Source organism: Pteropus medius, unplaced genomic scaffold, assembly GCF_902729225.1.
Source record: "Pteropus medius unplaced genomic scaffold, Ma_sr-lr_union100, whole genome shotgun sequence".
Classification (NCBI taxonomy): domain Eukaryota; kingdom Metazoa; phylum Chordata; class Mammalia; order Chiroptera; family Pteropodidae; genus Pteropus; species Pteropus medius.
In genome coordinates, this window is record NW_024356248.1 from 3,901,666 (window position 1) to 3,923,141 (window position 21,476).

Below are 21,476 nucleotides of genomic sequence, written 5' to 3' on the forward strand. Positions count from 1 at the left end.
CTCGCTTTCCTAAGTGATGTCAGTCCCTGAGAACTTCCAATAGGAGCCAGGCATAAATCAGGGAGCCTATTTTATCCAATAGGAAACTTTATTATAGGAAATTAAAAAAAAAAAAGGAGAGGAGGAGAGAAACCAGGGAAGTTTTTTATATATATATTTATATTTAAAGTGGAGACCATACAATCTCTGAGGAATTACTGCAGAGCTCCAAGGGGGCTGAAGAAACAAGAGCATTTTAGACTGGCACATCTAAGAGTCGGTTCTCTTTGATGGTGGGGTTCTTGCTCCCTCTCCCTTATTTTCTAGGTAGGGAAAGAAAAAAGAGCTGATTTTATTTGCCTGCTGCTATTTGGTTTGTTGCTTTCTACCCCAAAGCATTTTCCCCAAGGAAGATAGGACGAGAGGAAGAGAGAAATCCTAAAAATAGGATTATTATGTGTTGATTGGTATGATAGAGGGTATCTGAGGTAAACTCTCAATTTCATTGTTTTGGTTTAACTGCATTTGAGCTAATTAGAAAAAATAAATGCCTGGACTTGTTAACAGTTCTTAATGTTTGTACTTTTAACTAGAAGGAAGCTGAATCGAATGGGGTGTTGAGGAAAATCACTGTCTTCCCATTTGTCCCCAAATTTAAATGTGGGTTTGAGGGGCAGAATACATGTAATCCAATAAACGGGCAATATATTTAGAGGAGATAACAGCTTGTGTAAGGAAAATAAATCTCACATCAAGAATATTGGCTTTTTTTGTGTGTGAACTTGAAGCTTAAGATGATCTAATTCATACATTCTTTTTACACTTGACCTAAATAAAGGATTATGCAGGTATTCTTTTTCTGAGTTAAGAGTTATCTTAATATGTTCTTAGGACTGTTAGGTCATAAAGGACAGATCGCATTTTTTTTTATATGCTTAACAGAGACTAGTATTTTATGAGTTACTAATCGAAGGTAATAATGATAAATTGAAATTTTCCTTTTTCTCTTACTGAAAAATTTAAAATCTATCCAGTAGACTGCTAGCAAATAAATCTTCATAAAGTTTTCATAATTTAGAATAGTGATTAAGAGCATAGGTTCTGCAGTCAGATTGCCTGGCTTCAAACCTTCCCCCTTCTTTTTATTTATTTATTTATTATTTTTTTAGGCGAGGCAACCCTTGGTTGACCTCACAGATTGCAAGGACCTTGTCAGCTTACAATCCCTTATTTTTTATTTTTATTTGTTACTCCTACAGCACCTGGTCTTCCTAGGTGGTCTCCCATCCAAGTACTAACCAGGCCCAACCCTGCTTAGCTTCCGAGATTAGACGGGATCGGGCTTATTCAAGGTGGCATAGCCATAGACTTCCTCCTTTCTAAGTACACTGACTCAAGTATATGTGAGCTTGGACAAATTATATAGTCTCTATGTGCCTCAGTTTCCTTAACTATAAAAAGATAATAACTACCTCTTTCACAGGACTATTGTGAGAATTAAAATACACATAAAGTTCTTAAAACAATGTATGGCATAGTATAAACTCGCTAAGAATGAGTTATTATTATCGATATCTACCCTGCCCCAAAACTTTCATTAGCTCATCACCTCCCAATAATAGCAACCAATGATGGAGCATCATTGATGGTGCACTCATCTGTAATTTCTAAAACACCATCATAGAGATAGTATTACCACCATGTTACAGATGAGGAAATCAATGCCCAGCAAGGTTAAGATGCTTATCTGCCTAAGAAGTGAACCCCTCAACAATCTGACTCCAAAGCCCATGATCTTTCCATCATCCTACATTGTGATCAGGATAAAGACCAAGTTCCCTGTCTGTTTTCGAGGTATCACATTTATTCATTAAATATATTAAAGCAACACTTATTAACCATAATCTGACCCGCCCTCATTATCTAAACTGGAATTCCAGTTCTGCTCCTCCTCAGCATGGATGTGCCCTTCTTATCAGGATGATCTAGTCACTATCCCCCACCCCATATTTGGTCTATAGTCTCATAGACCCTCATATTTGGTCTACAGTGGCCAAAAAGGACTTCTCTTAAAAGTGCTAGAAGACCTAACAGGCATCACAGCACTTGTTCGATGGGCTTTAAACAAACTAAAATGGGAAATGAATACATTTACCAGAGAAATGAACAGCCTTTAACTCTCATTATCTACAAATCTTCTCCTATTACCTTATCACATCTTCTACCTCTACTTTCCATCTATTCCTGCTCTTCCACAGCAAGTTCAAAAGCCAAAGATGATTGCCAAAGGAAAATAGTCAGCACAAGAAATGTTTGTTGATTCACTGGCTTCTAGATCAGAGCCATATGCTAAAAAGTTTATGTTCTAGAGATGGATTGGTCTTGTTTTCCTCACATCACCCCTAACAGCTTGCAGGTATTTTGCATTCCTTTTTCGTGTGTGTGTGTGTGTGTGTGTGTGAGTGTGTGTGTGTGTGTGTGTGTGTGTGTGTGTTTCTTTGTCTCCCCCACCAGAAGATAAGCTCCACGAAGGCAGGAACAATATATTTCTAGTTCATAGTGTATCCCTAGAGCTCAGCCTTATATCTCATATTTAGCAACAGATAAATGAGTGAACAAAGTCTCTTGGCTTACTAGTTACATAATCCTGAACAAATCATTTAAAAATGAATTTGTAGATAACATTCAAAATAAAATTATATACAAATAAAAATGATAACTCAGTGAAAAGTTGAAATTTAAATTTATCTGAAACAGCTATCTCCAAATAAAGCATCACAAGCATTAATACTCATTAGGTAAAAAGACTAGTCCCACTTGGGTTATTTTAAGCACCTACTGTGAGCCAAGTACTCTTCTAGTAAATGTCAATAACAATGAGACAGACAAGTTTCCTGCTCTCAAAAAGTTACACTCTAGCAGAGGAAGAGAGAAGATTAATAAATAAGATGTCAGATGGAGGACTATGCAGAGATTTAAAACAGATAGATGGGGCTGCTTGTGGTTTGTTCTAGATTGGACAAACTCTCTGGAGAGGTGACATTTAAGTTGAAATCTTAATGGTAAGAAACAGCCACCCGTAAGAAGATATGAGGAATGGTAACTACTAATGCTAAAGCTCCAAAGTGTAGGACTGAAACACACTGAATTCAGCAGGGCTGTTGGAAATGAGGAGTAGGCAGGAATCAATATGAAGAGTTCTATATGTTAGAGAAAGGAGTTTGGATTTTATTCTAAGGTAGAAAAAGCATGTGAGGGTTTTAAACAGCAGAATAACAATCTAACCCACATTTTGAAAAGATCTGGCTACGAATGTGATAAATGAATTAAAGAGAGAACAAAAGTGAAAGCAAGGAAATTAGTTTGAAAGTCAAGTGATAGTGATAGGGAGTTCACTAGAGTGGTGGCAGTAAAAATGGGGAGAAGTCAATGGATCAAGGATAGGTTTAAAGATACAGCATTGTTTTTTGTTTGGGGTTTTCCCTTTTCCTTTTTCCTTTTTTTTTTTTTAATGCATGGACTATTACATTCAATGGTTGATTTTAACATGCTCAAAGTTTAACTTCCCAACCCATAACCAGCACCACTTACACACAAAGAAAAGCAAGATACCATTAAACAGTGAAAGATTAGTAAAGAGCTAAGAAAAATTTGTATTTAAAAAAATAAATATTAAAATTATTATATAGGGCAGAGTGCTGTGCTGTTATCTCTACTTCCAAAATAGACTAAAACTCCAAATGCCAAGGAGAAGAAATGAAAAAAAAAAAATCAACTTCAAAAAAACACTGGCTATCCATACAGAGGAAAACAAAATATTTTTACTCCTTTCTACCCTCTGGTGGCTACACATTACCATCCAAAGTTTGTCATTTTTGAAGTCTTAGGTAGGGATGGCCATTTATCATCTCCTTTAGAAATTCTACTAACAAAAGATTTAACTAAAACAGTATTAAATTTAAAAAAAAAAGAACAACCAAGAAGTGAGTCCTCTCTACTTCTTGAAAATTAATCTAATCCTGATAACGATATATTCATGAGGGGATAGAACATTTATATTTTTGTTAGAACTCCAAAGAATCACCTATGACTATACTGGTGGTATTCCACCTGTCTAATCATATCCCGATTCCACAGGAACAGATGCCATAACAAGCACTGTTCTGCCTTGTCTTTTTTTCTCTTTGCTTGCGTGCTTGCTTTTGTGTGTCTGCGAACTGTGGACAACATCTAAAATCTGTCCTTCTGCTAAGTTTCATGTCCTTTCACAAATTGCTTCCTCTTCAGAATACGACAGCTGCAACCGAAAATGACTTATGCTCTCGTTTCTTTTCCAATCTTAAAAGCGGAGGCCTCAAACTAAGGAAAAGAATACCTGACTTGAAAATGCCCAAACCCCAAACCCCCATATTTCAGTTCACTACCTCGAATCCTTTTTGAAAAAGTTTTAGATACCAATGAAGACATATTAGAATGTGCCGTACTACTCACCCCTCCACGTCTTGTCCCTCTGCAGGTTCGGTTTCTTTCGGGAGGCTTCCTTTTCTGCCTCCAGTTGGCCTCAGCGGGGGGCTGCCCCGTCTCAAGTCATCACACTTTGTCGTCAATGGCTTTGGATTCAGTCACTTTCGTCCAGAGCTGGATGTCAGAGCTGGACATCAGGCGACATCTAACAGATTCCGGGACCCGGGGCCTAACGCACACAGGGGAAAGACTTGCTGTCCGGACTGATATCGTGGGAAGCATTCTCGCTAAATGTTTACTCTTGAGGTTACTTAATTTTTTAATATCACCCCTGAAAACTGCTATTTCCAGTCAGGAAGTACACTAAATAAACCAGCTCTAGAAGGACACTGGAGACCAGACGGTTCTGCAAACCCCCGTAGTCACCAGTTCTCTGAGATTTGGGGCTGGAGTGGAAACTGGGGAAATCTTAAATTCATAAACTGACCCAACGATGTCGTTCCGGAACATCCCTGGCCTTAAGGAGATATATAGGTGAGAGATTTGGGGGACAAGGTGCAAGGGGCTTTTTCCTCCATTAAGCCGGAGCGCTCTTAGCCAGGGCCGCGGCCATTTGCAGCCTCCTCAGAGAGAAGCCAGAGGTGTCCTTCAGCCGCCTTGAAGCCTACCTGACTGGAGGATCCTGACCCTCTTTTTGGAGTGTTTTCATCGAGTGCAGAGCGAGAAGCCGGCTGCCATTAGAATTCCTCCCCGACGGGCCCTCCCCCCTACCTCTCACGGCCTGACGGTCTTTCCTCAGCTCTCAAGTCCCTCGAGACTTAGCCTCCCGCCCAAAGCGCTCCTCCTCCTGTGATTGGCTCTCCCAGGAGCCTTCGGCCAATGAGAAGGACGTATCCCGGCAGACGTAAGCCCGAGGGCTGAGGAGGAAGAAGGACGTCGGCCCCGCGACGCGCTGTGTGCGAAGGTAGCGGCGCGAGGTGTGTGGCGCCAGCCGCGTGGCCTCAGGCCCTCGCTGTCACCATCTCTCGGTGCATGAGGGTGCCAGGGTCCGCGGCGGGACGAGGGCACCGGACGGTGGCTGCAAAAGCCCTGCGGCCGGAGCTGGTGGTGAGAGTGAACCCTGAATTCGGGCCTCCGGGATCCCCACGCTCCATTCCCAGAAACCTTCGCGCCGAGGGGGTCTCTCTTCAAAGGAGTTGGGCCAGGGCGCCTGGAGCGTTCGAGGCGCTTAGCTTTGCAGGGCCTTCCGTAAAACCCTGCTTTCAACGCCAATCCCGATTCCATTGGACCTGGTTGGTGAGAGAACCCTCGGGCGATTCGCCCACCTGTGCTTCTTTCTTTGGTAATCCTCCCCGCGTGCGCGCGCAGGCGCGCGCGAGGCTGAACATTGAAAGGAAGTCAGTCGGGCTGGACCGAAGACCCAAGCACAGAGAGGACGGCAGGAACAACTCCTGCTGCAGATCTAGTCCAGGTTGGGTCTAGGAACAAGGCCGGGTGCTAGTGGATTGGGAAGCTTCCCCCATGGCCTTGGTTTGGGCCCTTGCAACAGCTGCCAGCTTCTACCCCATCTCTGGCTGCGAAGGAAATTGAATTTACCCTTTCTTAGTTTACCTTTTCACTCTTTTCTTTCTGATAGTTTGACGTGAACACTTCGGATCCTCGGTGCCACCTGACAGAAAACTGCATGCCAGGAAAGGAACACCAGCTGTGCAGTGAGTGTGGGGGTTTCAGTGCAAAAAGCTGGAAATGTAGTCAGCCTGAAGTCAGAATATCCAGTTTGTTTTGGAGAGGGGTAGAATGCTTAATTATTCTTGCTCCATTGTTAGCCAGGTCATCAACCAGACTGACAAACCTAAAGGCCAATTTCTGGTGGAATCGAGCTCACTTTGGTCAAGAACTTCTGAACCAAGGGTGGGAATGTCCTTATTTCTGTTTTAAGACCTTCCCACTAAGTCCAGCAGCTTCTTTTGTTTACTGTGCACCCTCTGCTGGTTACTATGATAGAGTGAGCTCAGAGAAGTGTGTATGTTTACTAGAGAATTTTATATCAGTATTTTTTCTTAAGTATTGAATTGAGGATTATACTCATGGAACTTGGAAGTGTGGTGCTCAGGAAGAATGAGTAGTCAGCACTAAATGAGTTGAGTCTCCGTAGTAATATGAATGAGGAAGGTTTAAGGATAATAACAGCTACCATTTGCGGGGGGAATAGTTATTATATGCCAGGCACTCACAGTGCTAAGCAATTTTACCTGCATTGACTCATTTAATCTTTAAAACAACCCCACAAGGTAACTACTGTTATCATTCCCATTTCATAAATGAGAAAAGTGAGACTCAGAGAAGTTAGGTCATTTACCTGAGATTCAAATCTAGGCGTATCTCTGAGCTCCCACATGTAACCACTGTGATATTCTTTCTTGATAATACCATTGGCACAATTTCTGGGCTTATGGCTCCCAACTCATGCTATTATCTCTTTTTCAAAATTTCCCTGCCATTCGAAAACAAAAAACAAATTAGTTATAATCATGGTTCTGAAATGTATTATGTCTCACCCACAGGAATCTGATCCGTAAAAACCTAGCTTTGTTAATAGACCAACATGTGTTCTCCTGCTAGTTCCAAAATCCTATATAGGAATCCCCGGTTCCTCAGGTTAGCTTTTCTGCAGCTTCATCACCAGCAACAGAGTGGGGTGTTCTGTGATGTCCTTCTGCAGGCAGAAGGTAAGAGACTATAGCAGGTCCTCAAATAACATCCTTTCGTTCAACATTGTTTTATTATAACATTAATGAGGGAAAAAAATTGATTCCTGACTGAGGCTGTTGTCTCAATGTAGATTTTACACTTTCTCCCCATGTCTGTGTGTTATCCGGGTGTTCTAGTTTCTTTCCACATCCCAGAGATGTGTATGTTAGGTGAATTGGCGGATTCTGAATTGTCCCAGCCTGCGTGGGTGTGGGATTGTGTGTGAGTGCACTCTGAGATGGAAGGGTGTCCTGCCCAGGGTTGGTTCCCGACTTGGGCCGTGAGCTGCCAGGATAGACTCTGGCCACCTACAACACTGAACTGGAATAAGCAGACTGGAAAATAATTATCTGACTTATTTTTATTACTGTTTCTTAAATGTATGTATAACTCACATTTATTTCAATATTTAATATTAGAAATGTGTTGGTGGTTCTTTATTTAGGAGTTGGGTAACATTTTCGTGACCAGAAATATGCTGTCGGAACTTAACTGTTGTTTATATCAGTTAGCCTGTGGGAAAATTGGTTTCTTTACAGTCATTTTGCTTAAAGTTGCAATTTCTAAGAACCTATCGATGGCATTAAGTAAGGACTTACTTAAGTGGGGACTCAATTGCAACTCACTTTAGAATAAGATAAAATGAGTTTAGGATCAGGGAGTGGAGTACAAAACCAGAAAAAAATGTGTTAGCACTGTGAGCTGTTTGGTAAAGAGCTGTTTGTTCCTAGGACTGTTTTCGAGCATGAAAATGAGACTGTGCTCTTTTTCTCTTAAAAATTGAAATGAATTGTAAAGTTTTTTTAAGTGTAGAAACTATAAAATATAGATAATAATGAGATAGTTGTGAAGATTGTGTTAACATACGTAAAGCACTTAGAACAATGCTTTTATTGTACAAAGCACATTATAAGTGTTAAATGACACTATTACCTATTTTCCTCTTTTCTGCCAGGCTGTTGCTTAATTATTTTTTGTCTTCAAATTGATGGTTTTTGTTGTTTGTTGTTAGACCTAAAAATATGTAGCTTATTTCTACCTCTTCTCGTAACACTTGAAATGTGACATCATCATGAGGTAAAGCCTGGTATACAGTAAAAGGCCCAAGACTAAGAATCAGTTTAAATCCTAGCTTTGTTACTTAGAAACTAAGTGACAAATGGGCAAGTGCTCAGTTTCTTCATTTATAAAAAAGGATTATGACAACCACTGTTGGGTAGCACTCTACAGTTTACAGAGTATATATACTGTAGTGTCTCCTATTATAGCCTTGTGAGATAATGTTAGATGGTCCCAGTTCTACAGGTGAGTGCATTGAGGCCTAGAGTTAAATGACTTGCTTGTTAGTTTTTTTAATAAGTGCAGAGTTGGGATTCATTCCTCAATTCAAAATAAAAAAGTATCAATTACCTGTTGTATGTTAATATAATGTATTGGCATGGGCATGTAGTATATATGAAGATAAAAGTCCTTCCTCACAAGGAAATCATGTAAGGGGAAGACATTCAAATTACCACTGTATTCAAGTAACTGAGCAGTATGATAAATAACATATTGGGTAAGTATAGGCTGATATACAGCATCCTTCATAGACTTGAGGAAGCTGGGGGATGGAGGTTAGGGAGATTTTCTTGGAGGAAATAAACCTTAGGTGAGGTCTGAAGGACAAGCAGAAGTAGGAAGAAGTGGGGAAAGATTTTTCTCAAGCAGAGAGAACAACATACAATCAGATGTGACTAGGAATTTGTGAGTGGCTCATTATGCCTAGAGTGTGAACAACAGGAAGTGTATTGACCAGAGATATTGCTAGAGAAATTAGTAGCAGTTATGTAAGGTCTGAAGAGTTATGCAAAGGAAGCAGCAGGTCTTGTCCTCAGAACATTGGGAATTGTATTTAAAGGTTTTAAGAAGGTCATGATCAGATATCTGCTTAGAGACAGCACTCAGGCCATATGAGAATTATTGGGTTATTCTTGAGCCCAGATAGGAGGCCGTTTTTTAATCCAAAATAGAGGGAATGGTGACCTGAACTAAAGCATTGAGAATAGAGAAATTTCTGGCTTTTGAGCTGTTAAAGAGAATTTATAAAACTTGTTGCAGTTGTGAGACCCCTGGATTCAAACCTTGTGTGTGGTACTTACCAACCACATAATTGTGGGCACATTATTTAACCATGCTACAATTTATTTATCTGTAATAACAATAGCTACATCATAGGGTTCCAGTGAAGATTAAATGAATTAATACTGGTAAAACCCTTAGAATAATACCTGGCACATAATAAGGTATTGAGTATTAGCGTTTCTTTAAATTAATGTTTGATTAAATTAATGCAGTGGGTAAGAGAGAATCAAAGATGACTTCTAGTGCTCAAGCTTGGGCAACTGGGTGTGATACCTTACTCTAATATAAGAAACGAGAGGTTTTAGGGAATAAGGAATGGGTAGTAATATCTATGCTTAGCTCATGAACATTCCAGTCTGCATGAAATAACAAAGTGGGTTTCCCCCCCAGGTGAGGCAGTCCCAGCCCATTGCTGCATCCTGTCTGCCTGCAGCCCCTTCTTCACAGAGCGCCTGGAACGGGAGAGGCCAGCTCAGGGTCGTAAGGTGGTGCTGGAGCTGGGAGGCCTGAAGATCAGGACACTTAGGAAGCTGGTAGACTTCCTGTATACCTCAGAGATGGAAGTATCTCGAGAAGAAGCCCAGGATGTGCTTTCTGCTGCCCGTCAGCTCCGAGTATCTGAACTAGAATCCCTTCAGCTAGAGGGTGGGAAGTTGGTGAAAGCCCCTCAGGGCAGAAGACTCAACAGGGAGTGCTTACAGCCTCCAAGTGCTGCACCCATCTCTGCCAGGGTAGTGGCATCCAGCCGCCGTCCTCGAACTCCACTGCCTATTACCCAGACTCCCTGTTCTCTTGGGGCAGTGAGATTGAAGTCACTGGGGATGGAGGAGGGGGTCCAGGACAAGAGCAACCGACAGAATGCAGAGAACTTGTCAGACACTCTTCTGCTCAAGAGGAAGGCCAGAGCCTGCCCAGCTCCACAAGAAAAAAGCTCTTCACCATCAAGCCACAGTCAGGGGCCTAAAGAGAGTAAGAGTGACCCTGCCCTTGGTCCTACAGCACTTTCCCCCGCAAGCCTGTACCCCTCTATGGATGAGCGACTGTTGCCCAGAAAGATCCGGCTGAGTCGTTCAAAGCCATCTCCTGATGTCTGTACATCCAAGCCTCCCAGTATTTTAAGTGGGCCCAGCTCAGTGCCCACAGCCCCTGGCCGGCGTCTCTGGCGACAAAAGAGTATAAATAAAGAAGCACCAGAGGACAAGCAGAAACCAGGGAGAACTAGTCCTCTAGAGAGCACCCCAAGCCCATCTGGTCTTGGAAAGACAGGTGGGATTAAGAAGCGGAGCCCCGAAGCCAGGGCACCTAATTCGGACTCTGCAGAGGAGGGACAGGTTGGGAGAGTAAAACTTCGGAAGATTGTCAACGGGACCTGCTGGGAGGTGGTGCAGGAGCCTCCCCTCAAAAACTCTCCAGACAGTCCTCATATCCCAGAACCTGGAGACTCAGAAGAACCCCCAGGGACTCAGCCATCCTCAGTTAACCAGCAGGAAATGTCATCTGCGAGAATAGATGTGTGTCAGGACTCCCCGGTGTGCTCTAGGCTACAAGACATTCTGCTTTCTGCTAGCCGCTCCCCAGACCCCCCAGTGGTGAAGTCTGAGTTTGAGTCCAGTCCAGAGCTGGTAGGGAAGGAACCTGAGTTTGATATTGACTGCACAGAGCCGTATGCATTTGACACATCCCTGCTTGGGCAGCCCTGTGAAGCTGAGGAGTACCGAATCACAAGTGCTGCTGCCACCAGTGAGCTGGAGGAGATCCTGGACTTCATGTTGTGTGGCTCAGATATTGAGCCGCCTACAGGATCTCTGGCGAGTCCTGGGGCTGAGGGCTGTAGGACCCCTAGTTATCACCTGACAGAAACAGGAAAGAACTGGATCGAAGGAGAAGAATGGTATTTACCAGACATGGAACTCTGGCCCAGGGAGTTCACAGGATTGGAAAAGGAACCTGTTGGTGAGAACAAAGAGCCAGCTGAACCCTTTAGTCCCCTTGTCATGTCCTCTGCAAACAAAGAGCCTGTTGAGCCCCTTAGCCCCCTTGTCATACCCTCTGAGATGAGTGAAGGGGAGGTGCTTTCAGTAGGAGGCTCTTGGACTCAAGACCTAGAAATTACCAGCTCCCAGCCACTGGATGATCAGAGAGACAAACTTCTCCACATTGACTCCTTTGACCCTCCCCAAAGGTCCTATGGAGACCTCTCACCTCCATGTTCAAACTGGGGGGAGACTGGGCTAGAAGCGTCCCTAACTACAGATGAAGTGGTATACTCTCCTCCAGAAACAGGCAAGGAGGCATGTAGCAACTCTGAGCAGCTGGACCCACTTCCTGCCAGCCCTGAAGAGGAAGAGATTGATGTGGTAGACTGGACATCAGAGGGGAGGCTGGTGCCCACCAGTATTCCCTCCGTGTGGCCTGACCCTTCCTCAGAGTCAGAAACAGAGGTAGACATACTAACGTAGTGGAGTGGGAAAGGCAGTTTAGGGCACTGGGAGGATGGGAAGTGTTGGCTAGCAAAAGGAATATTGGCAGAGAGGTTAGCACATGTCCTGTCCTCCCCTCCCTAGGTTTTGGGAGCCAGGCATAAGTACGATGGGTAGAAAATTATGAACTTGAACCATCTTATTTCCTATAATCTATTTTCCAGTTATTGACAAACAAATGAAACAATAAATTGCATGGTCCCCAATTTTAATGGGTCATAAATAGCCAAGGCCAGGTCTCCCAGGTTATGAGGCAGGTTATGTGGTAAGATTCTATGCAAGAGAAAATAAATGTTCCAGAAGGTGTGAAGCAGTGCTGGGGTGGAACAAAGTGGGAGGGAGTGACAGGATGTTGTCCAGCACCTATGTGTGGGGCTTATCCATTGCCAGTATGGAAGTCTAGCCAAAACCTCTGCAGGGGCCAGGAACAGGTACTTCCATCATCACTTCTAAGAAGTGAGTTGAAAAAATAAGTTGCTTTTAAAAAATAAATTATTTACTTTTCCCCCATAGTTTTTACAAGTATTTCACATGCTCTACCAGAAACCCTAGGATTTCTTGGTTAATTGGTGACCTTAGGCTATGAAAAAAAAGGGGAGGGGGGTGACCAATCCTGTAAGGCTGGCTTTTGTCCATCCCTTACCATAAGATTAACTTTTACTTTATTACACAAATACTTTATTTCAACTTTTATTAAGCAAATCAAATCCAAAAACTTTTTTCAATGCCTTACTAGAGGGTTGCCTCACAACTTAACCATCATTTCTGGAGAAGAAACCATAGCTTCAGGCACATGACTGAAGTTTAGCCATGTCCCATCATAAATGCTCCAACATCACCAGGTACAGATGGCTGTGAAAATAAGGGGAAGAGGGTTAGAGAAGGGATCCAGGCAATCATATAGCCTGAGGAAGACATGCCCCTAACCCTTGAACCCACAGACTCTGCAGAGCTCAAGGAAGGACCGCATCCTCCTCCCACATCTCAACATGTCAGGTGCCTGACCACATGTCAAAGCACTGTATGAAAGACTATGGATAAAGACAAGGTCAAATCCATGGGACTAGCGGGGAGAGGACTGTAAGACAGTGTTACCACATGGGGCTAAGCTATTAACAGACCATACTAGGAACAAAAAACAAGGGGGTAAGCATAAGCATACCCGAAATTACACAAAGATTTTGCCAATAAAAGGGGAAATCACGACCCATGCAAATAAAAAACGTGTCAATGATTTTATTTAACTCATAAAGGAGGGAACTAGAGGAATTTACCACTTCAAAGAATCAAAACACATATCATCAGGGATGTGGAAAATGAATTTTTTAACAAAAATACAAAACTGGTCCATTCCTTCAGGGTAACAATTAACTACATCTTCAAAGGACAAAAATTGCGTTTCTATAAATCATTTACACGTCTATCAGTTCTACGACTTGGCTCAAAGATCGTGAAATGAAACATCAGCAAAGGGCACACTAGGTAGAAAACTTTTTTTTTTTTTTGCCGATTTCAGTTATTTCTACCAGTAAAAAGGAGAAGTATTCCCAATAGAGGAAATACTGAGGAAAAAGTCATGAAAAAAATTGTAGCCCCTGTGTGAAAGGCGGGACAACAGTAAGGGCTGCTTCACGAAGAGCCACAAGATGAACCAAACTCCTCCCCTAGCCCCCGGCCCCATACCTCAGCTTGAGGCGTGCTGCCCAACCTCCCTACGAAAGGTGCTTCTTCAGCTCCTCCACCACCTCCTGCGGGTCAGGGAACTTGAGTTTGCGTGGGGGCCCCTTCTTAATCCCAGTCCAGAGCTCCGCACCTGGGAAAAGACCAAATGGAGTTATTATCTCTCCCAGCGGCTTCTGAGACCAGCCCTTTCCCGCCTCGGACCCCTGCCCTCGTCCCCCAAACCCGCGCCCCCACTCACTGCTGCCGTCCGGGCGCAGCAGCGTCACCTCGAAGCTGCCCCTCCGGGGCTTGGCAGGGTTCACCTCCACTGGAAGCTCCGGGGCCTCCAGGCGCAGCGCCTGGCTCAGGGCCGCAGCGTTGCGCCCGTAGACGCGTCAACTCGTGCTATGGAGAGACGGGGAGCATCAGAGACTGGGGCCCTGGGCCTGCAATGCCCTGGCACCCCCCGCTCTCCGTGACTCTCCAGGTCCCTCACCAATGCTCGATAACGACGGTCGCCACCTCCACTCCCTTCTGGCCGCCAGCCAGCTTCTCCCGCTTCTCGGCCACCGCGCCCCCCGCCGCCTCGGCCTTCCGCTTCCTCCCGCCGGGAGCCATGGCACCTGGAGCCCGGCCGGGAACTGAGCCGACCTGGGGTGGGAATAGGGTGAACACGCGGCCAACTGAGCGGCCACGCGACACTGGACGGCCCCTCTCCGAGCTCCAAAGGGCAGGCCAAAGCACTCCGCTCGCAGAACAAAACCTCTGCCAAGCGGAGGAAAGAGAGGCGCAGGCGCACACGTGGTCGGGAGGCGGGCCCTCCAGGCACAGCCACTCTGCGCGCAGAGTCGGGGGAGGTACGGTACCTGAACAAGACCAAACCACCGGTGCTTGGGGTAGGGGTGGGCGAGCACAGCAGGGGCGGGGCCTAGAGTAGCTCGGTTTTTCTGTAACCGCGCCTCTGGCTAAACCGAGTGCATCATGAACTCGACCCCCACCAGCCCTCAAAACCTCCCTGGCACCAAGTCTACAGTCTAACTCGGAGCGCTTGGTACTCTGGTTTGCGGAAACCAGCCTTCCATGACTCCCCTAGTCCGAAGGACTGTCGCCTGACGTTTGATCAAACTAATCAGAATGGCTTTTGGAGTGAAGTTGGAGGTAGGCAATGCCTCTGCAGTTGCCTGGCTTTTTAACACACAAGTAACTCGAGAAGACACATCAAAAGGAAATCCTAGTCTCTTTATTATGGAAAACTAGCAACTGGGTGTGAGGAGAATCAGTACAAGGGTTAAGTGAAACCCCAATTCTGCCCAGAAGCGTCTCCTCCAGGCCCACCACAAAAAGGAAGGTCTCAAACCTCTATTTCCCTTCCTCCCAACCTCTATAAAATAGATTCAATACTGTCTTCAATGAGAAAACTTTGTGTTTAAAGGCTTCTCCTTGGGACCAGTGACAAAATTAGGTTTATACTTTTTAATGAAGGCCACAGACCACCCAAACGGGCCTAAAAAAGTAAAGGTCCTTGACAGGAAAATCCTAGTGCTGACTCTGTACCCTGGCATCTTGTGTTAAGGTTTAACCTAATTTAAGTAGTCTGTGTAGGTCCACAAAGGAATAATGAAACCACAGCGCGATGGAGATGAGTGGTGGGCAGCACTCAACACACTGATGCAAGCTTGGAGGGGAAAGCATTTCCTCACCATCACATGAGCTCTCCCTCTTCCTCCAGTGAAAACAGTTGGCCACAGCAGTGGAGGCCTTCTCGGAGGGTGCCTGTTAATTCCCTGGATGCTTCTTTAAAATGAGAAGCAGCACCCAACCCCACCTAGGCACAGCCAACAGGGAAAATATAAATAAAGGCCAAGGCCTCAGGCAAGGCTTGTGGTTACAGAAGGGGCCGGGTCTCAGAGGTGCCTGGGATTGTCGAGAGGCACTAACTAGCAAGGCAGGGAACCTATTTGTTCTTCTTGCTTTCCCCTTCTGGCACTGCTGTGGGGGTTGGAGCCACAGGCTGTTCCTCAGGAATACTATCTCCAGCCTTCGATAGCTTCTTGGCCCGTTGATACAGCTCATTCAAGCTGAATTCTCGGATCACGTTCTCCTGCACAAAACAGATGCACACAACAGGGTTCAGGTTGGAAAGGAGACTTCAGAGCCTGGGAAGTAAGAGGTATTTAGAAGCAGTCTAGGAAAGGAGGAAGCAAAGGACAGATATCTACTCTAACTTAAATCTCTTTTTTGGACACTTGGAAAAGTCAACTAATATTTAAGTACCTATCACTGTGCCAAGAATTACAGCTACACATTTAATGTAATCTGCAAAACAACCCTGCGAGCCAAGAGTTACTGTCTCCAATTTATTACTAAGGAACCTCAGGCCTACAGACGACTGGTACAAGGGCTTTTGACACTGAATCTTAACAACTGTTCCCCAGTACTCGCAGGTCTGGCACATGATAGAAGCATAATATAAATCTGCTGAGTGAATTCAGGAATGAGGTCTAATAACTAGTCCACACTCTCAAGGCTTGTAGGCAAGTGGCAGAGCTAGGAATCAAACCCAGGTTGGACTCCACACCCTTCTCCAAACCATGGGCCCACTCCTATACCTCAGAGAAAGTCCAAGAGACAGCTCGTCCTTTCTTGTCAATCTGTGGCCGCCGCATGACCTCCTTGCCACCTTGGAACAGGATCAGGGTAGGAAGCTGCTTGGTGAGGGGCGATGTGCTCACTTTGTACCTACAGGGCCCAGAAAATACTTTGTAAATACACCTGTAAACACCACTCAAAGTGAATCTCTGCTTATACCTTCTGCCTAAGCCCTTACGTACCGTGTACTAACATCAGTGTAGCGTCCAACGTCCACCTTCCCAAAATTTAGCCCCGTACAGTTGTACCTGAGAACATATTATTACACATAGTCAAAGAAGAGACTGGATCAAGGGAAGAGAGGAAGAGAAAGTACAGCTATTAGAGGGGGTGGGGGATGCCTTTGGTTGTAATGTGCAAAAATCAAGGCCAAAAACAATGAGAGGGAAGATGCAGCATTGCAATTTCCACCATGCCTCCCTCTGCACTACTCACTTGAGGGAGAGGTCAGCGTAGATTGGAGCAAATGATTGGCAGTCACTGGACCAATTGGCAAAGAATTCCACTATCCACGTGACCCTCTTGTCCCGCTCCAGCTCTTCCTGCCACACACAGGGAAGAAACAGTGAGCTGGATCACACAGGTTTCTGGAAAGGTTCAGGCCTTAGCATCTAATTCCTCATCCCGCTTCCCCTGTCCGCCTCCCCTAGCTCCATGAAAATCCGCAGTGCCCTTGACTTCCATTCTGAAGCAGTTGCTCCCGGTGTGTACAGAGCACAATTACAAAATTACCCACCAGGGACCCAAGAAACAGAAGGGAGGACGAACACTCACATCAATGGTTTTATCACTGAAGTACTTGATGTACTCAGGGCCCATGTACAGGGGAGGTTTGCACGTCATCAGGAACACTGAATACAGAAAAAAGATGTCATTGGAACCATATATAAGGCCTTGGGGAGGGGATTTACTTTCAAACCAATCCAGAGATTTCAAGCACCAAAGAACACTTCGTGGACATACACAGACCACCGATACATTCCCTTCCTCTTAAAATAGTTTCCATAGATTCTTATTGTCTGGGCCACACACATAATTAGGTACAAGATATGGAAGAAGGGTATGAAGAAACTGGTTGGGGATTGCAATTGGGTTCCCACAACCGAGTCTGTAGTTTCCTTACCTATGCAGAGTGTGATGTAAAGCAGGCCCATGCGGATATCCAGGCGGAAGAAAAGAAGTACATTGGCCACTTTACTAAACATGAAGATGTTGCCTATGTGTTGCTCCACAGTGACTGAAACACAAAGATGTCACAGGTCAGGTTGGGCGGCATGCTCCTATATCCCATTCTTTGTCTTTCTTCCTGGGGTACTTTGAAATTGGAGAGGGGGAGGGAACAAAAGTCTAAGATCAAATTCAGCCTTGGCGTGGAATGAGAAAGTAGTTCGCCAAATAATACCCCTCTCATAACATGAATGAAAGCACCTCTGGAGGGCGTCAGTCCTACCCGTGGGAGACTGAGCAGCAGGCTAAACTCACTGGATCTGCGGTTCTTCATCATCACAATGGCACTGAGAAACATCAGGATCTCTACTTCTCTCTGGAACAGAATCAAAGTGACAGGAATGCTGTCAACAGAGATGATTTGGTTAGGTAAGGGAGCTAAAAAGCAGCAGAGATCCAAACTGGAAATGGTAACAATAAAGAAAGAACTGGAGTTAGCTGTGGCGTAGAGGGAAAATCACCAGCCAGAAAGATCTGGGTTCAGGTTCTGCCCCTGCCACAAAATGGCTGATGCCTTCCAGCAAATCACTTAACCACTGAGCTTTGGTTTCCTATTTCAAAATGCTATTGTGACGATTAAATGATAATAGGCATAAAAGAGTTGTATAAAGTATGAATGGTGTAAAAGTGTGAGATATTGCAACCAATTCAGTCTGATCCTGGTAAAATAAAACTTCCAGGGAAACTTTCTCAGTAATATTCCATTAATATAATATATGGTTATTCTGTTTGTTTGGGTTTACTGAGATCATTCCTCTTCACCAAATATCATAGTGATAATCCATGTACCTTCAGTATAATCTGAGAGCTTAAGGAAGCCTTTCAGAGATCTCAAAGGCCCTTTCCAGTACCCTTGGCTTAGAGTTCTTTCTCACATTCTAGAATGTAAACTCAACTGGAGCAAAGTGAGACAGACAATAAACAAGACAAGGAAAGGATAACTTTATTACTATTTTTTTATTATTATTTATGCCTACAGCACCTGGTCTTCCTAGGTGGTCTCCCATCTAAGTACTTACCAGGCCCAACCCTGCTTAGCTTCCAAGATCAGACATCAGGCTTGTTCAGGGTGGCATGGGCATAGGCCATGGACCGTAGCTCCACTGAGGCGTGAACTCGGGACCTTCTGTGTGTAAGCACACAGTCTGCTGCCCTTGGAAGCCTAAAACTGTTGTCCTTTGTCGTCATTTCTCCACAAATTTATTGTTCTTTGTTGAAGATGCTATATAAGCCAGAGGGCTAAGCCGCTTCTTTGAGTTACTCATTTTCCCCTGGGTATCTCCCATGTATACATGAGGTATACATGTTAACAGACTTCTATGTCTTTTGTCTTTAATCTGTCTTTTATTACGGCAGTCTCAGCTGAGACCTCAGAAGGATAGAGAGAAAGTTATTTTTCCTCCCTTACAATGCCTAAAGGGACTCCTATTACTCAGATTCAACAGTAACATTTTGCCAAAATGGTTCCATTTCATCTATGCTACCCAATTTTTTGTTGGAGAAACTTAAAGCAAATTCCAACTGTATCATTTCACCTGTAAATACTTCAGTGTGTATCTCTTACAAATACGGACTTCTTTTTCTAACAAACCAAAATACCATTATCACAGCTAACACAATTAATAATTCTTTAATGTCATCTAATACTTTGCCCTTATTTTAAAAATCCCAATTATCTCAAATTTCCTTTGTATTGTTATTTGTTCAAATCAAGACTAAGCAAGTGAGATCCACACACTGCCTTTGGCTGATGTGATTCTTTGGTCTTCCTTAATCTCTAACTCTAAAAGATACCTGTTCTTCCTTTTCACTCCAAGCTATTTATCTGTTGAAGAAATTGAGTTGGTTGTTATTGTCAACTTTCCCACTTTCTGGATTTGGCTGTTTGCATACCCATGGTATTTGTCTGATGATGATCTTCTATCTTCCATATTTGTTGTAAAGTAATAATGAAATTTAGAGGTTTAAATACAATGAAATTCAAATCTTTTGCCAAAAAGACATCACAAGTGGTGCTAGATACTCTCCACTGCATCCCTTCAGAGGACATATCAACTTTTCATCTGATGGTTTTAGCATCTACAGATGATCAGTGCACAGAGTTATTATTTCGTTAGAGATTGCTAAATGATTTTTAAATTTGATCATTCCTTCTGTATTTATTAGTACAAATTCTTCTATTAGGAAATCAACATTCCCTTATCATTTGGTTATGCTTGATTCCCTTATCATTTGGTTATGAAAGGAAAAACAAAATGCTTGATTCTTTCCTTTATTTAAGCAAATAGAAATAAACTTTTATTCTTCTAAACGACTGAAAACTTGAGATTTACCTGTTATTGCTAGCCTTATTTACCTTACTATCATAACTTCCCAATCATCGAGTTAAATCAGTAAAACAGATTTTCCAGGAAAACACTGGCTATGAACCCTAAACAGAGATGCTCTACGACTCAACAATGAACCTGATAAACCCATCATTAAAGTTGAAAATATCGTAAGGTGAAAAGGTATTTAACACTACACTGTGGAATATGTTGTTCACCCTCTTGATGGTGCGGCTGACTGGGAGCTGTGGCTCACCGGGAGCTGTGGCTCACTGCCACTGCCCAGAATCACGAGTACCGTAACACACGTTGCTAGCTCAGAAAAAGATTAAAGTCCAAAATTTGATGTATGGTTTCTACTGAATGTATATTGCTTTCACACCTAGATCCTAGTTGAAAAATTGTAAGTTAAACTACCTTAAGTCAGGGACCATCTTAAGTTAAAAAGAATTCTATCAGTAATAATAAAATATAAAACCTCCCAGTATTTTGCATATTATTAGACAAGAGTACACAGAGAAATTAATTATATTAAATGTCCCTACCCTTATTAAAATCTTCATTACTATCCACTTATATTTTTGAGTTCCATTTTGGTTAAAGTGGTATAGCATATCAGATCTTTTGATGTAGCAGGGCGACATTTCAGCTAATTAATAACACTGTCTGGGAAAGGACGGGGAAGGATGAAAGAGTAAACAAGGAGTGGAGGATGAAAGTAAGGAAGTGGATTCTAGTAAAGGTCAAGACTCATTTTGGGACTGGAAAAAAAGACGAAAACTGAGGCTGACCCTTTCTCAGAACACAGATGTGCTATAGAGCAAAGGGCCTAGGACGTCAGCTTATCTGCCTGAGTGGTCTCTCCACTCCTACTTAGGAAATACAGCAAGAGGCTTGGGATAGGTTTCTTTGTGATGTAATTTTTATGATTCCTTTTCAATAAGCCTGTTAGTTTCATTCATTTTTGCACCCTCAGGATGCAGCATAGTTCCTAGCATACAGCATGCACTCTGTGTGTTAACTGAATTAAGAAATGGGTGATAAGAGTGTGCAGGTACTATGACCGGAAGAGTGGTTTCAAATCCCAGTTACTCACTGGTTGTGACCTTGGACAAGTCTCCTAATCACGCAGAGATCATTTCTTCACCAATAAGACGGGAATACTCCTATTTGTCTTGATTACCTCTCTGGCTCCATATGAGAGCACAGTAAAACACCGTACCTGCGCGTGTAGCATTTGGGCAGGGCTGTTGACGAATATGAATAGTAAGATGGAAAGAATCCTGGACTCAAGCGTCAGAAGGCCCAGGCTGATGTGCAGGAGGCTAACTTGCTGTTTTGCCATCGATGACGGTCCAGGCCCTATACTCTAATGGCAAATTCGCAACAGGCTCGGAACCTCAGGTGTTCTCAAAAAGGTGAACCTCGGGGCCCCCTGATGCAACCGCGAGGGAAAGGGCAGTCAAGGTCGCCGGGTCCCGAGGCGGGGGTCGCTCACCCAGTCAAAGTCACACGGGTTGCCGTCTTCGCGTTGCGTAGGGAGAGTGTGGCAGAGCGGGGGCAGCTTCCTCACGAGTAGGAAGGCAGCAGACAGCAGGGCTGACAGAAGATAGTAAGGTCGGGCCAGCCATCGTGAAAGTCGCGGCACCGAATACACCAGAGCAATTAAGGGTGCCAGGACCGCCATCTTCTGGGCCCACGGGTGCTCGCCGCTCTCCGGCGTCGGGGGGTCTGGCCCCGCCTCTCCCGCCATTCAGCCTTCTATTGGGCCTAGCCTCGGATGCACCGCCTCCGGACCCAGAGGTAGGTCTCT

General features: G+C 44.0%; 3 protein-coding genes and 2 pseudogenes across 5 annotated transcripts; 1 reads left to right on the forward strand and 4 right to left on the reverse strand.

The window, feature by feature from the left end:
• Window positions 1-183: 183 nt before the first annotated feature.
• BTBD18 (BTB domain containing 18) lies at window positions 184-12,375 on the forward strand. The gene is made up of 4 exons (XM_039860344.1): window positions 184-306; window positions 6,080-6,155; window positions 7,008-7,172; window positions 9,709-12,375. The coding sequence occupies exons 3-4, from the start codon at window positions 7,049-7,051 to the stop codon at window positions 11,775-11,777; spliced, it is 2,193 nt and encodes a 730-aa protein (XP_039716278.1). The 5' UTR covers window positions 184-306; window positions 6,080-6,155; window positions 7,008-7,048; the 3' UTR covers window positions 11,778-12,375.
• Window positions 1,230-1,348, reverse strand: LOC120600905 (uncharacterized; annotated as a pseudogene).
• Window positions 12,376-12,475: 100 nt separating the features above from the next.
• Window positions 12,476-14,108, reverse strand: SELENOH (selenoprotein H). Its single transcript, XM_039860355.1, has 4 exons — window positions 13,957-14,108; window positions 13,720-13,865; window positions 13,482-13,611; window positions 12,476-12,650 (listed from the first exon to the last, which is right to left on the reverse strand). Exons 1-3 carry the CDS (start codon window positions 14,076-14,078, stop codon window positions 13,511-13,513), a joined length of 369 nt encoding a protein of 122 aa, XP_039716289.1. The 5' UTR covers window positions 14,079-14,108; the 3' UTR covers window positions 12,476-12,650; window positions 13,482-13,510.
• Window positions 14,109-14,678: 570 nt separating this feature from the next.
• TMX2 (thioredoxin related transmembrane protein 2) lies at window positions 14,679-21,400 on the reverse strand. 3 transcript variants are annotated; one of them, XM_039860350.1, is made up of 8 exons: window positions 21,162-21,397; window positions 17,592-17,652; window positions 17,233-17,346; window positions 16,884-16,960; window positions 16,545-16,651; window positions 16,292-16,357; window positions 16,070-16,199; window positions 14,679-15,561 (listed from the first exon to the last, which is right to left on the reverse strand). In XM_039860350.1, the coding sequence occupies exons 1-8, from the start codon at window positions 21,348-21,350 to the stop codon at window positions 15,415-15,417; spliced, it is 891 nt and encodes a 296-aa protein (XP_039716284.1). In that variant the 5' UTR covers window positions 21,351-21,397; the 3' UTR covers window positions 14,679-15,414. The 3 variants fall into 3 exon arrangements, with proteins under 3 accessions (XP_039716284.1, XP_039716286.1, XP_039716287.1); XM_039860352.1 differs by lacking the exon at window positions 21,162-21,397 and adding an exon at window positions 20,886-21,104; XM_039860353.1 differs by lacking the exon at window positions 14,679-15,561 and having other exon boundaries at window positions 16,107-16,199; window positions 16,303-16,357; window positions 21,162-21,400.
• Window positions 18,307-18,422, reverse strand: LOC120600935 (uncharacterized; annotated as a pseudogene).
• Window positions 21,401-21,476: the final 76 nt, after the last annotated feature.

Excerpts from the sequence above, each read along its gene's own strand:
- BTBD18 (XM_039860344.1), top strand. The coding sequence starts at position 7,049 with ATGTGTTCTCCTGCTAGTTCCAAAATCCTATATAGGAATCCCCGGTTC. Across the intron at positions 7,173-9,708 it reads TGTCCTTCTGCAGGCAGAAG|GTGAGGCAGTCCCAGCCCAT; the intron begins GTAAGAGACTAT and ends TTTCCCCCCCAG.
- TMX2 (XM_039860350.1), bottom strand. The coding sequence starts at position 21,350 with ATGGCGGTCCTGGCACCCTTAATTGCTCTGGTGTATTCGGTGCCGCGA. Across the intron at positions 17,653-21,161 it reads ACCCGTGTGACTTTGACTGG|AGAGAAGTAGAGATCCTGAT; the intron begins GTGAGCGACCCC and ends ATTCTGTTCCAG. Across the intron at positions 16,200-16,291 it reads TACACTGATGTTAGTACACG|GTACAAAGTGAGCACATCGC; the intron begins GTACGTAAGGGC and ends TGGGCCCTGTAG.